This window comes from Heteronotia binoei, chromosome 11, assembly GCF_032191835.1.
Source record: "Heteronotia binoei isolate CCM8104 ecotype False Entrance Well chromosome 11, APGP_CSIRO_Hbin_v1, whole genome shotgun sequence".
Taxonomy (NCBI): domain Eukaryota; kingdom Metazoa; phylum Chordata; class Lepidosauria; order Squamata; family Gekkonidae; genus Heteronotia; species Heteronotia binoei.
Window position 1 is genome coordinate 68875310 of NC_083233.1, and position 19429 is coordinate 68894738.

At 48.8% G+C, this 19429-nt stretch overlaps 1 protein-coding gene and 1 non-coding gene across 3 annotated transcripts in view; both read right to left on the reverse strand.

Moving 5' to 3' along the window:
* Positions 1-1003: 1003 nt before the first annotated feature.
* MMP17 (matrix metallopeptidase 17) overlaps positions 1004-19429 on the reverse strand; it is a 250682-nt gene continuing 232256 nt past the window's right edge. For both annotated transcript variants that reach the window (XM_060249363.1, XM_060249365.1), the window contains exons 8-10: positions 12180-12332; positions 4805-5062; positions 1004-1686 (exon numbers count right to left, since the gene is read on the reverse strand). In XM_060249363.1, the coding sequence (XP_060105346.1) occupies positions 1361-1686; positions 4805-5062; positions 12180-12332 (737 nt within the window). In that variant the 3' untranslated portion in view covers positions 1004-1360. The remainder of the gene's footprint in view (positions 1687-4804; positions 5063-12179; positions 12333-19429) is intronic.
* On the reverse strand, positions 13165-13231 carry TRNAA-GGC (transfer RNA alanine (anticodon GGC)). Its single transcript has one exon. It is a non-coding gene; the product is annotated as a tRNA-Ala (tRNA).

Sequence of the window (19429 nt, forward strand, 5' to 3'; positions counted from 1 at the left end):
AATTTTAATTTTATATATATATATATAATGGTTTGCCTTTATAAAGTTTATATCTCTGCTGCCTAATCTTAACTAGGTACACATATGGCCTGGCCCAACAAGGTCTCATTTATGTCCGATCCAGCCCTCATAACAAAAGAATTCGACACCCCTGCCCTACGGAGTTGCCAGAAGTTGTCTGTGATTTGTTGTCCAAATACACACACACACATATTTGCAGAAAAGGGCAGAAAGGGTTAATCTCTTCTCCAGCGCTTTAGTTTTCCTCCCCCCACAATTGCAGTGCTAGCTAGTCCACATATAGTTTGTTTCATACTATGCAACTTTAATAGAAGATACTGATATCGGATTTATATCCCGCCTTTCACTTTGAATCTTGTCTAGGAGAACCAGATTTGATTCCTTGCTCCTTCACTTGCAGTTGCTGGAATGGCCTTGGGTCGGCCATAGCTCTCACAGAGCTGTCCTTGGAAGGGCAGCTTCTGGGAGAGCCCTCTCCAGCCCCACCTACCTCACAGGGTGTCTGTTGTGGGGGAGGAAGGTAAAAGGACATTGTAAGCCACTTTGAGATTCAGAGTGAAGGGTGGGGTATAAATCCACTATCTTCTTCATCAGATGCCAGACGGCGCAATCCTCCAGCTCTCTGGCCTGTTTCCTAGAACGAGCAGCCCCGGGTTAAGCAGCTGCCCTGCATTCAAAGTCTGTCGCTCGGACCGTGACAGAAACCTCTTTGCAGCCAGAGTTTGTAGTTTGAAGACGACCTCTCCCATGGACATCATGATCTGTCCAATGTGACATGTCCCTGGTTCCAGCACACTACTTACCTTGAGTCAACAACCACGCCAGGGTCAGATACCTCTTTTCTTTGCACTCGGCCTCCCAATTGCCTTGGTTGCCACAAAGCCATTGTGCAACTACCACGCACACAAATTCTCCCTCCACCTTCTCGTTCGGTAGCAGGGGTGGGTTTCCCCCCCCCCCAAGACCCAGAGCACGATACGGCTAGGCAATATTCCTGACTCCAAGATGAGTCAGAATCTTTATTCTTTCCACCATTTGGGGCGAGGGAGTGGGGAGACACGAAAGTGAGATCCCCCCCGACTCTGCTGTTAAAGCTCATTAAATTAAAAAAAGAAAAGAAAAAAGAACAAAATCGAACAGAAAGACAAAAATAAAATAAAATAAGCGAAGTTCACTTCTCATGGAGAATCTGAAACCGTTCCCAACACGTTCCTAGGAATGTTGTGTGTTGCTTATTTTAACAGTGCGGCATCCTGTGATTTTTTTTTTTTACCCCTCCCTCCCCAGTTTGCATCCCTGAATTGCTGCAGCGTCCTCGTAGTCCTTGTTCTGCTAGCTGTCATAGTGGCCCGACGGCCAGAGCTGCTGTCCAAAGGCTAGCAAAGACGAGGCCTATGGAGAGTCCAAGCGCTGAGCGCGAGCAGAGCAAGTCAGAAGAGGACGAGGTACACGAGCACACCTCGCTCTCGGAACGGCTCTCGTCGTGGTGTCCTTGCTTGGAACGCACCCCGGTCCTAGTGCTCTCGCCCGGCTCGGGCGCGTCCGATTGCATGTTGCCGCACACCAGCCAGTCTCTCGCAATGGATTGTGGGTAACCGGGCTCTGCTTCCAGACTGCTGTCTGATATTTTCCAGTATTCTTTGCCCTTGAAGAAGTAAGTAGATCCTGCGTGGGGAAAGGAAGCATCAGTTTTTTGTAAGAACGCTTAGCATTTCCATGATGTCTGCGAGGAGGGCTGTCCCCTAGTTAAAGAAAATCAGGTCAAACGAACCTTTATCGGTTTTAATCAAGACAAGTCCTCGGAATCAGTGTTCCCTCTAAGCTGAGTTAGTGTGAGCTAGCTCACAGAGTTTTAGCCCCCAGCTCACACAGTTTTGTCTTCGCTCAGGAAAAATGGCCCAAGAGCTAACTAATTTATGCAGTAGCTCACAACTTTAATGCCAGTAGCTCACAAAGTAGATTTTTTGCTCACAAGACTTCATAGCTTAGAGGGAACATTGATAAGAATATAATTGCCTGGGAAGAAAACACAAAGGGACTGAAGATAAAAAAAGCATACTTAGCTTAGAGATCATGAGCTTGTGTTGTGAAAAGGCTCCATTTTAAGAGAGGTACTCCCCCTGTATTTGATACAGGAGGGAATGCCAATCCTGTTTTCAACGGGAATGCCTCTTCTGGGACTCTGTCTCAGAAGCAGTGTTCCCTCTAAGCTGAGTTAGCGTGAGCTAGCTCACAGATTTTTAGCCTCCAGCTCACACATTTTTGTCTTAGCTCAGGAAAAATGGCTCCAGAGCGCACTCATTTATGCAGTAGCTCACAACTTTAATGCCAGTAGCTCACAACTTTAATACCAGTAGCTCACAACTTTAATACCAGTAGCTCACAGAGTAGAATCTTTGCCCACAAGACCCTGCAGCTTAGAGGGAACATTGCTCAGAAGAGACATTCCCCATCTCACAAGACATTCCCCATCTCATACAGGAGGGAATCTCACATTCCCCATCTCATACAGGAGGGAATGCCTCTCGTGTCTCAAACCAACAGGAATGCCTCTTCCAAAGCTCCATCTTAGAAGAGGCATTTCCCTTCTTTTACATACAGGAAATGTCTCTCCTGTCTCAAACAGAAATGCCTCTGTAAAAGGCTGCATCTCAGCATTCTCCATCTCTCACACGAGGGAGTGCCTCTCATGTCTCAAACAGGCAGGAATGCCTCTGCCAAAGCTTCATCTCGGAAGAGGCCTTCCCCTTCCTTTACATACAGGGAATGCCTCTCCTGCCTCAAACAGACAGGAATACCTCTTCTAAGGCTGCATCTCAGAAGAGGCATTCTCCATCTCTCACAGCAGGGAATGCCCCTCGTGTCTCAAACGGGCCGGAATGCCTCTACTGAGACAACTTTTGCCTTTTGCAGTGTTTTTAACGAAGCCCTTATATGAAAATCCATCGGTTTTGTTTTCAGCCTGCTGGACAATTAAATTGGTGGCCCGCTTTCAGGCATTCTAGATGCTTTTGGATCAATTCACCCCAACGGATTACACAACCAAACATCCCCAGCCCTGTTTTCACCCACAAATAGAGAGTCATTGTCATTGTCATTTGTCTCAGAAACCACAGGGCAACGGCTTTTTGACATCAGCTGCAGTGTGGGAAGGCAAGTGGGAGTGACAGGACCAGACCTGCCCATGTGGGATATCGGACTTCTGGGCTGGGACTTGTGGTATATCTTGTGGTGATAACAAACAGCTGTGCTTGTTTGTGTATATGGGGAGGCAGGGAGATATGGATCAGGGTGGTGGCACTCGGAAAGGAGATCTTCCCGCTTGGGGAATTTCTTCCCTTCCGTTGTATTCTTTAGGGATTCTTGTTTGATGTTCATTGTTTCTTTATTGTTCACGTTATTACCAAAACTAAAGTAAAGAGTTGAAACAAAAGTACTCCCCACCCAGTTGTTTCTACCTGTGGTCTGGTGGGGGGGGTGGAGAGACAAGGGAAAGTGGCACGGTATAGACTAGTCTTGTCAGTTCTTGGAAGCTAAGTAGAGACGGTACTTGGGAGACCACCAAGAAAGACTCTGCAGAGGAAGGTCATGGCCAACCACCTCTGCTTCTCCCTTGCCCTGGAAGCCCCTTGCTGGGTTGCTGTAAGCAGGGCTGGTTCTTGGATGGGAGACCACCAAGGAAGGCTCTGCAGAGGAAGGAAATGGCCAACCACCTCTGCTTCTCCCTTGCCTTGAAAGCCCCTTGCTGGGGTCACCATAAGTTGGTTGGGATGGGAGACCACCAAGGAAGACTCTGCATAGGAAGGCCATGGCAAACCACCTCTGCTTCTCACTCGCCTTGAAAGCCCCCTGCTGGGGTTGCAGTAAGCAGGGTTGGTTCTTGAAAGGGAGACCACCAAGGAAGGTTCTGCAGAGGAAGGCCAAGGCAACCCACCTCTGCTTCTCCCTTGCCTTGGAAGCCCCTTTGCTGGGGTTGCTGTAAGCAGGGCTGGTTCTTGGAAGGGAGACCACCAAGGAAGACTCTGCAGAGGAAGGAAATGGCCAACCACTTCTGCTTCTCCCTTGCCTTGAAAGCCCCTTGCTGGGGTCACCATAAGTTGGTTGGGATGGGAGACCACCAAGGAAGACTCTGCATAGGAAGGCCATGGCAAACCACCTCTGCTTCTCACTCGCCTTGAAAGCCCCCTGCTGGGGTTGCAGTAAGCAGGGCTGGTTCTTGGAAGGGAGACCACCAAGGAAGACTCTGCAGAGGAAGGCCAAGGCAAACCACCTCTGCTTCTCCCTTGCCTTGGGAGCCCCTTACTGGCATCACCTTAAGTTGGTTGGGACTTTACATACACATAGAGGAAAAAAGACAGGTACTCACACTGTGACTGTCTTTTTTCTTTATTGGTGCTACAAACAACTACCAGGGACATATTTTTGATCTGGTAAACAGCGCAGGAGTAAAGTTACCGCCCCCCCCCCAAATCTCAACACCATTGTCCTGATAGACACACCCCAAACCCTGCGGACGTCCAAAAAAACATGACCGACGTCCCAGCAGAAGAATTTCATTGCCCGTGCATCTGTTTAGGCCCAGGCTGCAATGCTCAAAGTTCCGCTGGAGTGCTCAGATACAATACGAAAAGCATCAGCCTCTCCCGTCTCCTTTTTGAGTTGCGCCTAACCCCTGCTACCCAGTGCTCTTTCGCGGTGGAGCGGGGGCTTGAACCCCGGGTCCCTCCTGCCCTCCTTTCCCCCTCCAACCGCTGCACCACGCCCACCTTCTCAACAGACTCACCGTCTGACCACCGGGTGGCATCGTCCAAGTTGCTGGGAATCCCCTTCCATAAGAAGTCTGCCGAAGGGTATCCGGGGTCCATCCGCCGCTCACGGTCGTCGTAGCTCCAGTAGAGATTGTCCTTAAAGAAATAAGCCTTGTCATTGGGGGCCCAGGAGAACGCGGCGTCGATGCCTCCCCACGGCAAGCCAAAGTCCGAGATGGGGCGAGGGTAGCCTTCCTCCACGTTATTGTCCTTGAACACCCAGTATCTGTCTCCTGGAGGGGGAAGAAACAGGCAGGTCGGTAGCAATTCTGTTGTTTCTGCCGTGCAACAGAGCGCTGGCTTCCCGCACAGGCAAGAGCATGCCGCACTGCTGGCTGCTGCGGTAAACCTCCGACTGGAATTTGCCACACTCCAGTACGGGGATGAGAAGCCATCCTGGACTGAATCGAGACCTAGGTTTCCTGTCTCATTACCAGTGCTGATTTCTGCATGCCTGCTACTCTGTTTATCGCGCCTAATCCAATCGCGCCTGCTGTTCTCATTTGCCTACTATTCTCATTTGGCATCTGAAATCGCTCCAGTCTCCAGGATAGAAGGGCAAATATATTCTTGCTGTTTCTGAAGAAGCAAGCGGTGACACAGAAGCTCATATCTGGCCACAAATATTGCTAGTCGAGTACACGAGGCGCAGAAAGTGATGCTCTGCTAAAGCACCTAGGTTCCCCAGTGTGCCCAACCCAGACACCCCAATACTCTTCGAAGAAGATAGAAGATATTGGATTTATATCCCGCTCTCCACTCCGAAGAATCTCAGAGCGGCTCACCATCTCCTTTCCCTTCCTCCCCCACAACAGACACCCTGTGAGGTGGGTGGGGCTGGAGAGGGCTCTCACAGCAACTGCCCTTTCAAGGACAAGCTCTGCCAGAGCTATGGCTGACCCAAGGCCATTCCAGCAGGTGCAAGTGGAGGAGTGGGGAATCAAACCCGGTTCTCCCAGATAAGAGTCCGCACACTTAACCACTACACCAAACTGGCAATACCATGAGATTCCCCTCTTGTTGACTCAAAGAGATACAAACGTGTGCTTCCACACACACTTATTACTGCACTTTCGATCTACTTTCAATGTGCCTTGTAACGGAATTCTGCAGTGTAAAACGGCAAAATCCACTCGCAAACGGTTGCTGAAGTGCATCGAAACAGCATTATTTTGCAAGTGTGAAAGCGCCACAGCAGTGGCTAGAAACTTATTCTAGGCCTTCAGAGACGCAGGATCAAATCCTCCCTCGGCAGGATGTGACCTTGGGCCAGTCATTCTGTCTCGTCTCAGCCTACCTCATAGGGTTGTAGTGAGGCTACAAATGTAATAAATCAATAGACAACAAAGACCATCCATGGGGCATTCCAGGCAAAAGATAAGCCAGAGTGGTTTGCCGTTGCCTTCCCTCACGTCCCCTTCCAGGACGTTGAGTTGCTGACCTGAGAGTAGCAGTTTTCTTACAGAGGAATGTCAAAGGGAGGTTGAAAAGAGAGACTGCCGAATGGCAACTAAGAACGAAGCTCAAGACAATGCATCCTCCAGGACTGAATTGAGACCTAGGTTTCCTGTCTCATCACCAACGGTGATTTCTCCAAGCTTACTGCCCCCTCTGCTTAGCACGCCTAATCGAATCACGGCTGCTATTCTCATTTGCCTACTGTTGTCATTCGGCATCTGAAATCACTCCACTCTCAAGGATGTAAGGACCAATGTACTCATATTTTAGCTGTATCTGAAAAAGCGAGCAGCGACTCACAGATATTGCTAGTCTTTAAGGTGCTACTGGACTCTTGCTCTTTTCTACTGCGACAGACAAACTTGGCTTCCCATCTTGAGGTAGCCAAAGGGTTCTTCACAGCAGCACTTTTGCTCCTGCAGAATTACCGCCAGCAGATGCTCAAGAAGTGCGAAGACAGATGGGCGATATAATTAAGGCACAGGCTTGTGACATTTGGCATGAGAGGACAGGCACAACTTCCTGCAGGGCCCCTCTTCCCACACTCTTGGGAGGCTTTTCTTTCAAAATCGGCATACTGTGACAGCCTTATGATATTATAACAATCTGTCGATCAGGTTTTCTCAATTCCTTGTTTTCAAGAGAGCCAGCTTGATGTAGTGGTTAAGTGCATGGACTCTCATCTGAGAGAACCAGATTTGATTCCCCACTCCTCCACTTTCAGCTGCTGGGATGGCCTTGGGCCAGCCATAGGTCTCATGAGCTGTCCTTGAAAGGGCAGCTTCTGGAAGAGCCCTCTCAGCCCCACCTATCTCACAGGGTCTATTGTGGGGGAAGAAGATAAAAGAGATTGTGAGCCCCGTGGGGCGGAGTGGTAAAGCTGCAGTTCTGCAGTCGGAGCCCTCTGCTCATGACCTGAGTTCAATCCCAGCGGAAGCTGGTTCAGGTAGCCGGCTCCAGGTTGACTCAGCCTTCTATCCTTCCAAGGTCAGTAAAATGAGTACCCAGCTTGCTGGGGGGAAAACGTAGATGACTGGGAAAGGCAATGGCAAACCACCCCGTAAAAAGCCTGCCGTGAAAACGTTGTGAAAGCAACGTCACCCCAGAGTTGGAAACAACTGGTGCTTGCACAGGAGACTACCTTTACCTTTTTAAGCCACTCAGATTCGGAGAGAAGGGCGGGTTATAAATCCATAATCTTCTTCATTTTTAAAGAAAATTATCTAGCCCTTTTCACTACAGAACTACATTGTTCCCCTTGCATCTGAGATGAAAGGGGCTAGAAAGCGGGGGAATCAGAGAACCAGATAGATTTTTAAGATGCTATATGCTCGTTACTGATTTTTTTTTTTAAAAAAAAGTCTTCTGGTGTCTGGGAGGAGAGACAGGAAAAGGTGCCCGGGGGCCCAGGCCAGGGAAAACGATACTGATGTGACCACATCCAGACTTTCCTGGGAAGATGAGCGCCATCTGACTTTGCTGAGATCTTTCCCAGAATGGTTTGGGACTGATCAAAGGAAAGATGGGAGGGAGGAACCTGTTGCCTAGAAGCAGAGGGAAAAACTTGTTTCCCAAGAGCATCCTGGCCAGGATGTGTGGGTAAGAAAAAGAGAAGAGAAGAGAGAGAAGAGAAGAGAAGAGAAGAGAAGAGAAGAGAAGAGAAGAGAAGAGAAGAGAAGAGAAGAGAAGAGAAGAGAAGAGAAGAGAAGAGAAGAGAAGAGAAGAGAAGAGAAGAGAAGAGAAGAGAAGAGAAGAAGAGATTGGATTTATACCTCGCCCTTCACTCAGAGTGGTTTACAATCTTTCCCTTTCCGTCCCCACAACACCCTGAGAGAGCTCTAAGGGAGCTGCTCTTGAAAGAACAACTCTGAGAGAACTGTGACTGCCCCAAGGTCACACCAGCAGTTGCATGGGAAGGCGTGGGAATCAAACCTGGTAGATTAGAGGTCCGTGCACTTACCCACTTAACCAGAGAGCCAGTCTGGTGTCGTGGTTAAGTGCGTGGACTCTTATCTGGGAGAACCGGGTTTGAGTCTCTGCTCCTCCACTTGCACCTGCTGGAATGGCCTTGGGTCAGCCGTAGCTTTCGTAGCTTGAAAGGGCAGCTGCTGCGAGAGCCCTCTCAGCCCCACCTTACCTCACAGGGTGTCTGTTGTAGGGAAAGAAGGTAAAGGAGATTGTGAGCTGTTCTGAGTCTCTGATTCAGAGAGAAGGGCAGGGTATAAATCTGCAATTCTTCTTTCTCCTCCTCCTCTTCCTGTGCCAGACTGGCTCTCCGGGTAAATGTTCTCTACAGGTCCACTTCCTTGCTGGTTCAGTAGTCAAACTTTTGTGCCCTGCCCCTGCCCCAGGATGCCTTTTTCCTGATGGGCGGCACCTTGGTCTTGCTCTGACCTGGCTGGAGCAGGGCAGCTGGGCGCAGAAAAGGAAGAGTGAAATCATTGGCTGTCGTAGATTTTCCGGGCTGTATGGCCTTGGCATCGTAGAGCCCAACGCTTTGCCAGCAGCTGTGACTGGCCTCCTCAGAGGTCTAACACAGAAGGCTGGACTTCTCTTTGTGTCAGATCCCTTAAACGAACGCAGAAGGAGAGCTGGAGAGAAGCCAGCAGGAAAGGCTTTGCGTCCAGCTTGTGCACGGTCCAGAGGCATCTGGCTGGAGCCAGAACGCAGGGTGACATGGGCCACATCCAACAAGGCAATCCTGAAGCCCTCGCCAGAGCTACAAAAGGGCCAGACACGTAGTTCAGGATTTTGGCTATTGTTGAGGCCCAGCAAACGACCCTGGGCGCTTTGCAAGTGGATGTGATGGCGATGCAAAAACCCCACTGTTTGGATTGCCTTGTGGGACTGTTTCAAAGCTTCCCTCACCTAGGAGCAGTGTTGTGTTGGCAAATGTAATACTACTATAGCCAAAGCTAAATGCTATATGTCCAGGGTGGCCAATGGTAGCTCTCCAGATGTTTTCAGCCTACAACTCCCATCAGCCCCAGATGGCTGGGGCTGATGGGAGTTGTAGACAAAAAGAATCTGGAGAGCTACCATTGGCCATCCCTGCTGTATGTAAAGCTTGGCACTTTTCCTCACAGGTTTTTGAAGCTTGGTTGCTCCTCGGAGGTGTTAGATGCTTTGGTATAAATGGATAAATGCTGTGCCAATAAAGGCTTTTGGATTTGGAATTGGATAAGCTCCAGTATAGAAATAGCTGAAGAGAGACTATTTGAATCATGACTCTGAAGACAGAATGAAATGTCTGGATTACCTGGGATCTGAGTTAGTTCTGAGTTCAAGTTTGGCAAGCTGCAACAAGCTCATTCTTGATTTATAGCAGAAGTTCTTCTACGCTTGGGAACCTTAGGGTCCTGTCTCTTAACAGACGTTGAGGTTGCTGTTCACCGAATCTAAGTACATTGACTCACTGTGACCTTTGTTTTCTTGTATTTACAATTGGGTGATGCACATGCGGATACCCCGTATTGGTTATCTGTAGTTTTTTTGTTCTGCGATTGGTTGTGTTTGACTTATTGGTAATTTATATGTATGAAACTGGTTACAATTGTAATAATTTATTTCAAAAAAAAAGGACAAGTAATTGAGTATTTAGTCATTGTAGGCATTTACTTTCTCTATAAAAAGACAGTAACTGTTTGCTAAAAAGTTTTACGTACAGCATTTTAGATATAATATTATGCCCACTTTGTTGTATTCCTTACCAATTCCATGGTGTCAGCAAAGGCCGACAGTGGGTGTCCTTGCGAGGTGAGTCAGCAGAGGGCAGCATTGCTTAGTCAATGAAAGTCTCCGAGGCCAGGACAAATTAAGCAATGTTCCCCATACAGCTAAAGCTCCTGGAAAATGTCTTCCTAAAACAGGGATCCCCGCCCTATTTGAGCCTGCAGGGACCTTCGGAATTCTGACACAGGGTGGTGAGCACAAATACAAAATGGCTGCTGTAAGAGGTGGAGCCAACTGCAAAATATCAGGGAGTGACATCCCTCTAAGCTGCATGTTCCCTCTAAGCTGCAGAGTCTCGTGAGCAAAAATTCTACTTTGTGAGCTTCTGGCATTAAAGTTGTGAGCTATTGCCTAAATTAGTGTGCTCTGGGGTCTTCCTTCCTGAGCTAAGACAAAAATGTGTGCGCTGGAGGCTAAAAATCTGTGAGCTAGCTCATGCTCACTCAGCTTAGAGGGAACATTGGTGACATCATAACTCTACTAGTATTTCTTCAATGCTTTAGGCTGAAGCTGTATTTAACAGGGTACCTTTTCATCAGCTTATCCAAAGGTTGGGTGAAATAATTTTTTTTAGAACCAAAGTAAAGCAAAATATATGTCTTTTTTTCACAAAGCGCATTAAAACTATACTTTAAAAACATTGGCACAATCTGCCCTAAAAGTGATGAATAGCTGAACTAAGAAGTCCTGAATCGATATACATTTTGTATTTCTAGGTTAAGGTTAATTAAGACTCTGGAGTTCAAATATTCACCACTTCAAGGGTGGATGGCGTTTCTTGCTTTAACAAAAGAGGAAACAAACAGCTCTTGACATACACGAGGGGTGGCCAAACTTGCTTAACAGAAGAGCCACATAGAATAAACATCAGAGAGCCGCAATACATGAATGTCAGGTGTTTGAGGGAGGGAGGGAGGGAGGGAGGGAAGGAAGGAAGGAAGGAAGGAAGGAAGGAAGGAAGGAAGGAAGGAAGGAAGGAAGGAAGGAAGGAAGGAAGGAAGGAAATTAAATCCAAAGAGTTTCCAGCTCAACATTAGGAAGAACTTCTTGACCGTTAGAGCGGTTCCTCAGTGGAACAGGCTTCCTCGGGAGGTGGTGGGCTCTCCTTCCTTGGAGGTTTTTAAACAGAGACTAGGTGGTCATCTGACAGCGATGAAGATCCTGTGAATTTAGGGGGGGGGCATTTGTGGGTTTCCTGCATTGTGCAGGGGGTTGGACTAGATGATCCTGGAGGTCCCTTCCACCTCTGTGATTCTATGAAGAAGCCCTTGTTGCTAATGACTGCTGCAAAAATGGCCACGTGGACATATAAACCCCTCTGTCCATTTGGAATGCCTTATTTTTAATTTGAAAATGAAAATGGACTAGATGACCCTGGAGGTCCCTTCCAACTCTATGATTCTATGTGTCAAGCATCGATATTTCTCAATAATCAGGCTTTTGTTGTCAAATCAAAAGTTGTTTTATTGTAGAAACTCTGAAGCTTTACCAAGGACAGAATCCTTGAAAGTAATGACGTATACATGATTCTACTGTTACTATATAGGATTAGTTCAAAGGATAACATACAGATGCATTTTGAGTCACAGGTTCAAAGGTTAGTACATAGTATCTAGTTTACTACTAAGGAATGTAGATTATTAAAAACATCTCCGTTTCTCACACTTCTTCCAGACCTGATAAGAACTGTCTGTGTGAATGCGGAGGAGAGGCACTTCGCAGCAAGGCTGCAGCACAAACATCCTTGGGCTAAATGGATTTACTATTTGCCCAACCTTTGGGAAAAAGGGAGGGAGGTGGTGGATACCAACGGTCTCCTTTCTGTCTAAGAACTCACCATTGTACTTAGAAATATGCATGCTTGACGCTATGATTCTAAGGAAGGCAGGCAGGCAGGAAAATAGATGGGCGGTAGGGAGGGGTAGAATGAAAGCAATTTTAGCTTTAAATGCATTCTCCAAGCCGCCCGCTGGTTTGGCTTTGAAAAGTGATTTAAAGAGACAAACACCTTCCCCGAGCCGGCCAACTGGGCAATGGGATCTTCGAGAGCCACACAATATGTGTGAAAGAGCCACATGTGGCTCCCGAGCCTCGGTTTGGCCAGCCCTGACATCCCCCAAGAAGAAAGACCATTCTCCATCATAGCTGACGCTCGCTTACCTTTGAAGAACACAATCTTGTGGTCGTGGGTCCTCTCGTAGACAGCATCCACGCCGTCCAGGTTCAGAGGCAAGCCCCGCCAGAAACGATGGATCTGGGCCGGCTGGAGGGAGACCAGATGCTTGTTGCGGGTCAGTCTCCAGAAGTATTTGCCTGCAGGAAGAAGCGTTGGTTAGGGGAGGGCTGGGCCAAATTCAGGACCCAGCCATTTACTGTGCTTGCTTGTCTGGGGATTTGCCAGCTAGGGCTGGTCGAGGAAAGAAACCGTTCCCCCTAGCAATGTTCCCTCTAAGCTGCAGAGTCTTGTGAGCCAAAATTCTATTTTGTGAATTAAAGTTGCGAGCTCCTGCATGAATTAATACGCTCTGGGGTCCTCCTTCCTGAACGAAGACAAAAAGGTGTGAGCCGGAGGCTAAAAATCTGCGAGCTAGCTCACGCTCACTCGGCTTCAAGGGAACACTGCCCCCTAAAGAACATACAGGGCTTTTTTTTTTGAGCAGGAATGCACAGGAAAAGTTCTGGCTGGCTTGGTGTTAGGGTGTGTGGCCTAATATGCAAATGAGCTTCTACTGGGCTTTTTCGGCAAAAAGAGATTCCTGCGTGAAGCAACGGTGATGTCAGGGGGTGTGGCCTAATATGCAAATGAGCCCCTGCTGGGCTTTTTTCCTGCAATACAAAGCCCTAAGAACATAGGAGAAGCCATGTTGGATCAGGCCAATGGCCCATCCAGACCAAGAGCTTACAGTACATCCTGTATGAAGAGCCCTGTAAGCTCTTGGAAGATTGGCTACAGCAGGGGTGTGTGGCCTAATATGCAAAGGAGTTCCTGCTTTTCCTTTGGGATTGAACATATGAACATATGAAGCTGCCTTATACTGAATCAGACCTTTGGTCCATCAAAGTCAGTATTGTCTTCTCAGACTGGCAGCGGCTCTCCAGGGTCTCAAGCTGAGGATTTTCACACCTATTTGCCTGGACCCTTTTTTGGAGATGCCAGGGATTGAACCTGGGACCTTCTGCTTGCCAAGCAGATGCTCTACCACTGAGCCACCGTCCCTCCCCCTTTTTGTAAGCTTTCGAGCAAGATGGCTCTGGCTAACCCAAGCTCGTCAGCTCTCGGAAGGTAAGCAGGGTCATTCCTTGGATAGGAGACCTCCATGGATGTCCTGGGTCGCTTCACAAAGGCAGGCAATGGCAAACTACCTCTGAACATCTTGTAAACCCTCCAGGGTCACCAAAAGCCGGGTTCGACTTGAGGGCACTTTCCTCCACCCCCACCAGGCTTCCAAGGATCAAAGCTCCCTTCGTCGGGCAAAGATCTGCTCTGATTCAGCCCAGGATCTATCAGGAGATCACGAGAATCTTTTGCCCGTACCAGGATCAGGAGAAATGATACCCTTTTCGCAGACAAATTTATCTTCCCCTTCCATTTGCAGCTCTGAAGCTGCCTTTTCCGGCTCGGCAAGGCACGTCCCCCCTCTTTTCATTCAGGCGAGAGGAAGAAACATCAGGCTACGCAGAGCGGGGGGGGGGGGGGCACTTTATCGAACCAGACACCAGCCTGCCAGTTCCAGTCTCGCGTCGAGGCGTTTGCAAGAGTTTAATAGCTGAGCTGAGGCACAACCAGCACCCACCTGATTAACATGTCCTGGTTGATTTCAGTTTTCGTGTCTTAAGAGCTTCACATCTCTCTCCCCCCCCCCCGCCCCCCAATCCCTTTTTCTTTTCTGCAACTCCAGAGTACTTCGGGGAGGGGAGAGAGAGCGTGCGTATCCCCTAAAAATGTGATGTTGGAGGAGATTTGCGTGGAGCTCACGGACTGCCAAAAAGACAAATCAGTGGGCCTTAATCAAATCAAGCCTGAACTCTCTCTCGAAGCTAAAATGACCAAATAGGGGTTATCATACTTTGGTCCCCAGCAAGAGATGGACGGACTCAATCAAGGAAGCCACGAGGGCCTTCTGTTTGCCAGACCTGAGCCGGGATGTTGATCATAGGACATTCTGAAGGACCTTAATTTCTAGGGTCCCCATACGTTGGAAGTGACTTAGCAGCACAAGACACAGACATTCTATTTTTTAAAAAAAGTTGACATAAAAGGAAAAAAAAATGCTCCCCACCCAGGGATGATGGAGGAGGTGGAGGAGGAAGAGTGTGGATTTATACCCCGCCCTTTGCTAGCCAAAGGCATCTCAGAGCGGCTTACAAATCTCCTTTCCCTTCCCCTCCCCACAAATGACACCCTGTGAGGTGGGTGGGGCTGAGAGAGCTCTCGTAGCCGCTGCCCTTTCAAGGACAACCTCTGCGAGAGCTATGGCTGACTCAACGGCCATTCCAGCAGGTGCAAGCGGAGGAGTGGGGAATCAAACCCGGTTCTCCCAGATAAGAGTCCGCGCACTTAACCACTACACCAAGCTGACTCTGAGGGATTAGTCAGGGATCATCATCTATTGTAGCCTTCTTAGGATCCGATGTGGGTCAGCTCCTCCTCCCTGGATCATTCGGGGACCCGACTTTGAAATGAGGAACGGTCCCTGAGAAAACAGAGTCGATTTCCCCTTTGTGGTTTGTCAATGATCCCTGGCATAAATGATAGGAAGGCTGGTCAATACCGCTTTTTAATGACCATAAGTAGCCCCAGCAAGGGAAGGCCGGCCAGGGGTCATGCTTTTAATCAAGGGATATTTAGCTTGATATAGAGATGGGTGTTCCTCCCCTCCCTTGGCTCAAGCAAAGCGATCAGCATGAGCTATTTGTCTGTTTATTTGCTATTCCGAGTTCAAATTCCTGAGATGCCCAAATCTGCACAGCTCTCCTGGCGGTGCCATGCGGGGGGGGGGGGGGGGGGGGAGGGGCTGAATGCTGGTTCAGAGGACCCTCCCTCTTCTCTTCAGCTCCTCCCCCCACCTTGGATGCTCAGAAGCCCTGTTCACATGTTAGAGTGAACGCACCTACATCCTGAACATCTGTACGCTTTACAAATAAAACCAGGGGCCAATCCTTGGATAAATCACAATTCTACTGGCTATAACCTCAGAGTTACTTGGAGCACATATGAAGAAAAATAAAATGTACACTGTGCACCAGTTCTGTGTGTGTTCACTGCAACCTGTGAACAGAGCTAGTACGCAAGGGGGCTGGTGCAGCCTGGGAAATGTAGTTCCCAGAATCTAGGAGGCATGAATACTGTATATCTGAGGCACCAGGGGAGGGAAGGGACAAAAAAAGAGGAAGGGAGAACTTTGTCTCTTCTTGGCCCAGTCTGCTGGCACTCCTTGCCTCTGCAGCAGCAAGAAGGCTGGAGAGGAAAAGGAATTAGGGTTGCCAGGGATTTGGGGGTGGGGGGTGTTTTAGGAAATCCCCAACGCAATGACATCACCTGGAAGTGACAACATCACATCAGGGACAGTATGGTGACACTCGGGTTTTTGAGCAAAGCTCTATGGTAAAACAGGCTTCAAGCCATAGAGTTGTGTCCTCAAACCACAACATCCCTGTGCCATGTCCCCCCCCCGTCCCAACACGATGATGTCACTTCAGGGCGCCGTCATCACATCAGGAATGTTGCACAGGGATAGGGTTGTCCAATTCAAGAAATATCTGGGGGCTTTGGGGGTGGAGCCAGGAGACATTGGGGGTGGAGCCATAAGCAAAGTTGTGACAAGCACAGTTGAACTCCAAAGGGAGGTCTGGCCATCACATTTAAAGGAACCGCACACTTTTTAAATGCCTTCCCTACATTAAAAATAATGAAGGATGGGGCACCTTCTTTTGAGGCTCATAGAATTGGACCCCCTGATCCAATCTTTTGGAAACTTGGAGAGCATTTTGAGGAGAGTCATCAGATGCTATGCTGAGAATGTGGTGCCTCTACCTCAAAAAACAGCCCTTCCTTCGCCCCGGATACCCCCAGATCAATTCTCCATTATACCCTATGGGAATCAATCTCCATAGGGAATAATGAAGTGCCCAGCAGACATTTCCCTCTACCCCCCCATTTCTGGTGACTCTGAAGTGGGGGAGGACCTGCTCCCACCTGGGGATTGGCATCTCTACTCACGAGTTGCTGAGCTTCCAACTTCTTCAAAGTAGCACAGAGCAACCAAAGGTTCCAGTTTACCTTTCCTATGCAAAGGGCCTCTGAAAAGATTGTGCAACCAACGGAGGGTCTGGGCTGCTTTCACAGCCACTAGGAGCAGCCATGATGTTCTGCCCCCGCCCCCATTCAGCCTTAAAGACACAGACACACCATCCCAAGAGGAAGCCTTTCCGAGTGGAGTCTGAAGCCTCCGGAGGTGGAAAGGCACATGGTGGCTGTGGAGCGGGGCTTCCCCCGCCAACCAGCTGACTGGGAGCAGGAAGGAGCCTGGGAAAGCGAGAGAACCCCTGCTGGGACCTGGGGATTGGCAAGCCTACACAGTGGCATTTCTGTTGTGGGGGAAGAAGATAAAGGAGATTGTAAGCTGCTCTGAGACTCTGATTCAGAGAGAAAGGCGGGGTATAAATCTGCAGTCGTCGTCTTCTTCTTCTACAACCTGATCCTTATCCTGGAGGTGCTGGAGATCGAACCTGGGACCTTCTGCATGCCAAGCAGATGCTCTACCACTGAGGCATGGCCCCTCCTGACATCTCAGCTGGAGAGGAGAAAAGTCCCCATTCAAGATCCGTACCTGAGACAGCCGGCCTCTTCTCTTTTGCATCTTTCGCAGCTGGCCAGATTGTCTCCCAGGGCGTCATGGGAATTGGATCCGAGCCTAATAACGCAGGAGGCGAAACCTCCAGCCCTTCAGCATCTGAGGGGCAGCTTGGCTCTCCCTCCCTGTTCTTTTATCCCCCCTTTTAAAATTACAATGATAAGGATTTATATCACACACTGGTAATTATGCCCCACTTTGCATATTTGCTCTGTGCGACACCCACCGACGCATGAATAATACATGGGAGGGCATTTGGGGTGCCAGCGATGACTACTTCTTTGACAAATGGTTTTTCAAAAGGCACAGGGGGAAAGGAGACCTCTGCATGTTTATGGGAAACAGGCACAATTAAACCGGGTGATCCTTCGCATCCCTATCGATGCTCACGCTGGGAAAGGGCAGGAGCAAAACGCTTCAGGAAGAAAGCATCGTTTGGCTGCGTCGGGGTTTCTTCTCTCTCCAAAGGCAAAGCGTGCCCGAAGTTCAAAATACTCCACAGCTATTTTGCCTTAATAGCAGGAAACAAAGGCAGCGGGTGGTATTTGGGAGTTGTTTTTGTTTCTCGAGGATGGGTCCGAGAGACTCTGAAGAGCTGCTGTCAGTCTGAGTAGACAATATTGACCTTTGATGGATCAAAGGTCTGATTCGATATAAAGCAGGTTCATTTGCATGTGTATAATTATAGAGGTGCCTGTGGCTCAGAGGCAGAGCATCTGCTTGGCATGCAGAAGGTTTCAGGTTCAATCCCCAGCATCTCCAGTTAAAGGATCAGGTAGGAGGAGATGTGAAAGACCCCTGTCTGAGGCCCTGGAGAGCTTCTGCCAGTCTGAGTAGACAATACTGACTGTGATGGACCAAAGGTCTGATTCAGTAGAAGGCTGCTTCATGTGAGGTGCTGTGGCTTAGCAGAAGAGCCTCTGCTTGGCATGCAGAAGGTCCCAGGTTCAATCCCCAGCATCTCCAGTTCAAGGATCAGGTGGTGGGTGACGGGAAAGACTTCCTCTCGAGACCCTGGACAACCAACGTATATGAACATATGAAGCTGCCTTATACTGAATCAGACCCTTGGTCCATCAAAGTCAGTATTGTCTACTCAGACTGGCAGCGGCTCTCCAGGGTCTCAAGCTGAGGTTTTTCACACCTATTTGCCTGGACCCTTTTTTGGAGATGCCAGGGATTGAACCTGGGACCTTCTGCTTACCAAGCAGATGCTCTACCACTGAGCCACCGCCGTCAATCTGCGTAGACAAGACTGACTTTGATGGAGCAAGGGTCTCATTTAGTATAAGGGACCTTCCTGTGTTTTTCACTCAGCTGCAGGGTTGGAATTCTAGCAGGAGCTCCTTTGCATATTAGGCCACAGTCCCCTGATGTAGCCAATCCTCCAGGAACTCACAAGGCTCTTTTTTGTAAGCTCTTGGAGGATTGGCTACATCAGGAGGGTGTGGCCTAATATGCAAAGGAGCTCCTGCTAGAATTCCACCCCTGCTCAGCTGTATCTGAAGAAGTGAGCAGTGACTCACAAAAAAACTCCTCCCCTGCTAGTTTTAGCTGTTACTGGAGTCTTGATCTTTTCTACTATGACAGACAAACACGGCTACTCATCTTGAGGTAGCTAAAGGGTTCTTCACGGCAGCACTTTTGCTCCTGCAGAACTACCATCAGCAGATGCTCGGGCAGTGTGGAGACAGATGGGCCCTATAATTAAGGTGTACGCTTGTGACATTTGGAATGAGAGGACACGCAGAGATTGTCACCTGGGGAAGAAAAACCCAGAGTTTTCAAAAAGAAGCAGGTTGTCAGACAGAAATTGTACGGCTGAGGGACATAAGGGACTGTTGTGAGGGTCAACACAGAGCCGCACACAAAAAAGCAACCCCTAAATGGAAGTATTAAATTGTAGGTGTAGTGACAGGCGGTCACATTTCGATATTTTAAAAGTCCCAAATGGTGGACAGTTTGTCAGTTATCTCAGCGCCTTTGCATTCACTAGAACAAAGGAAGACTGGCAGTTTTCACTCTTAGGAACTCTACAGTGCCAGTTTGGTGTAGTGGTTAAATGTGCGGACTCTTATCTGGGAGAACCGGGTTTGATTCCCCACTCCTCCACTTGCACCTGCTAGCATGGCCTTGGGTCAGCCATAGCTCTGGCAGAGGTTGTTCTTGAAAGGGCAGCTGCTGTGAGAGCCCTCTCAGCCCCACCCACCTCGCAGGGTGTCTGTTGTGGGGGAGGAAGGTAAAGGAAATTGTGAGCCGCTCTGAGACTCTTCGGAGTGGAGGGCGGGATATAAATCCAATATCTTCATCTACCTCACAGGGTGTCTGTTGTGGGGGAGGAAGGTAAAGGAAATTGTGAGCCGCTCTGAGACTCTTCGGAGTGGAGGGCGGGATATAAATCCAATATCTTCATCTACCTCGCAGGGTGTCTGTTGTGGGGGAGGAAGGTAAAGGAGATTGTGAGCCGCTCTGAGACTCTTCGGAGTGGAGGGCGGGATATAAATCCAATATCATCTTCTCCTTACAGGGATTCTGCTGAAAATGGCATCCTTGTGT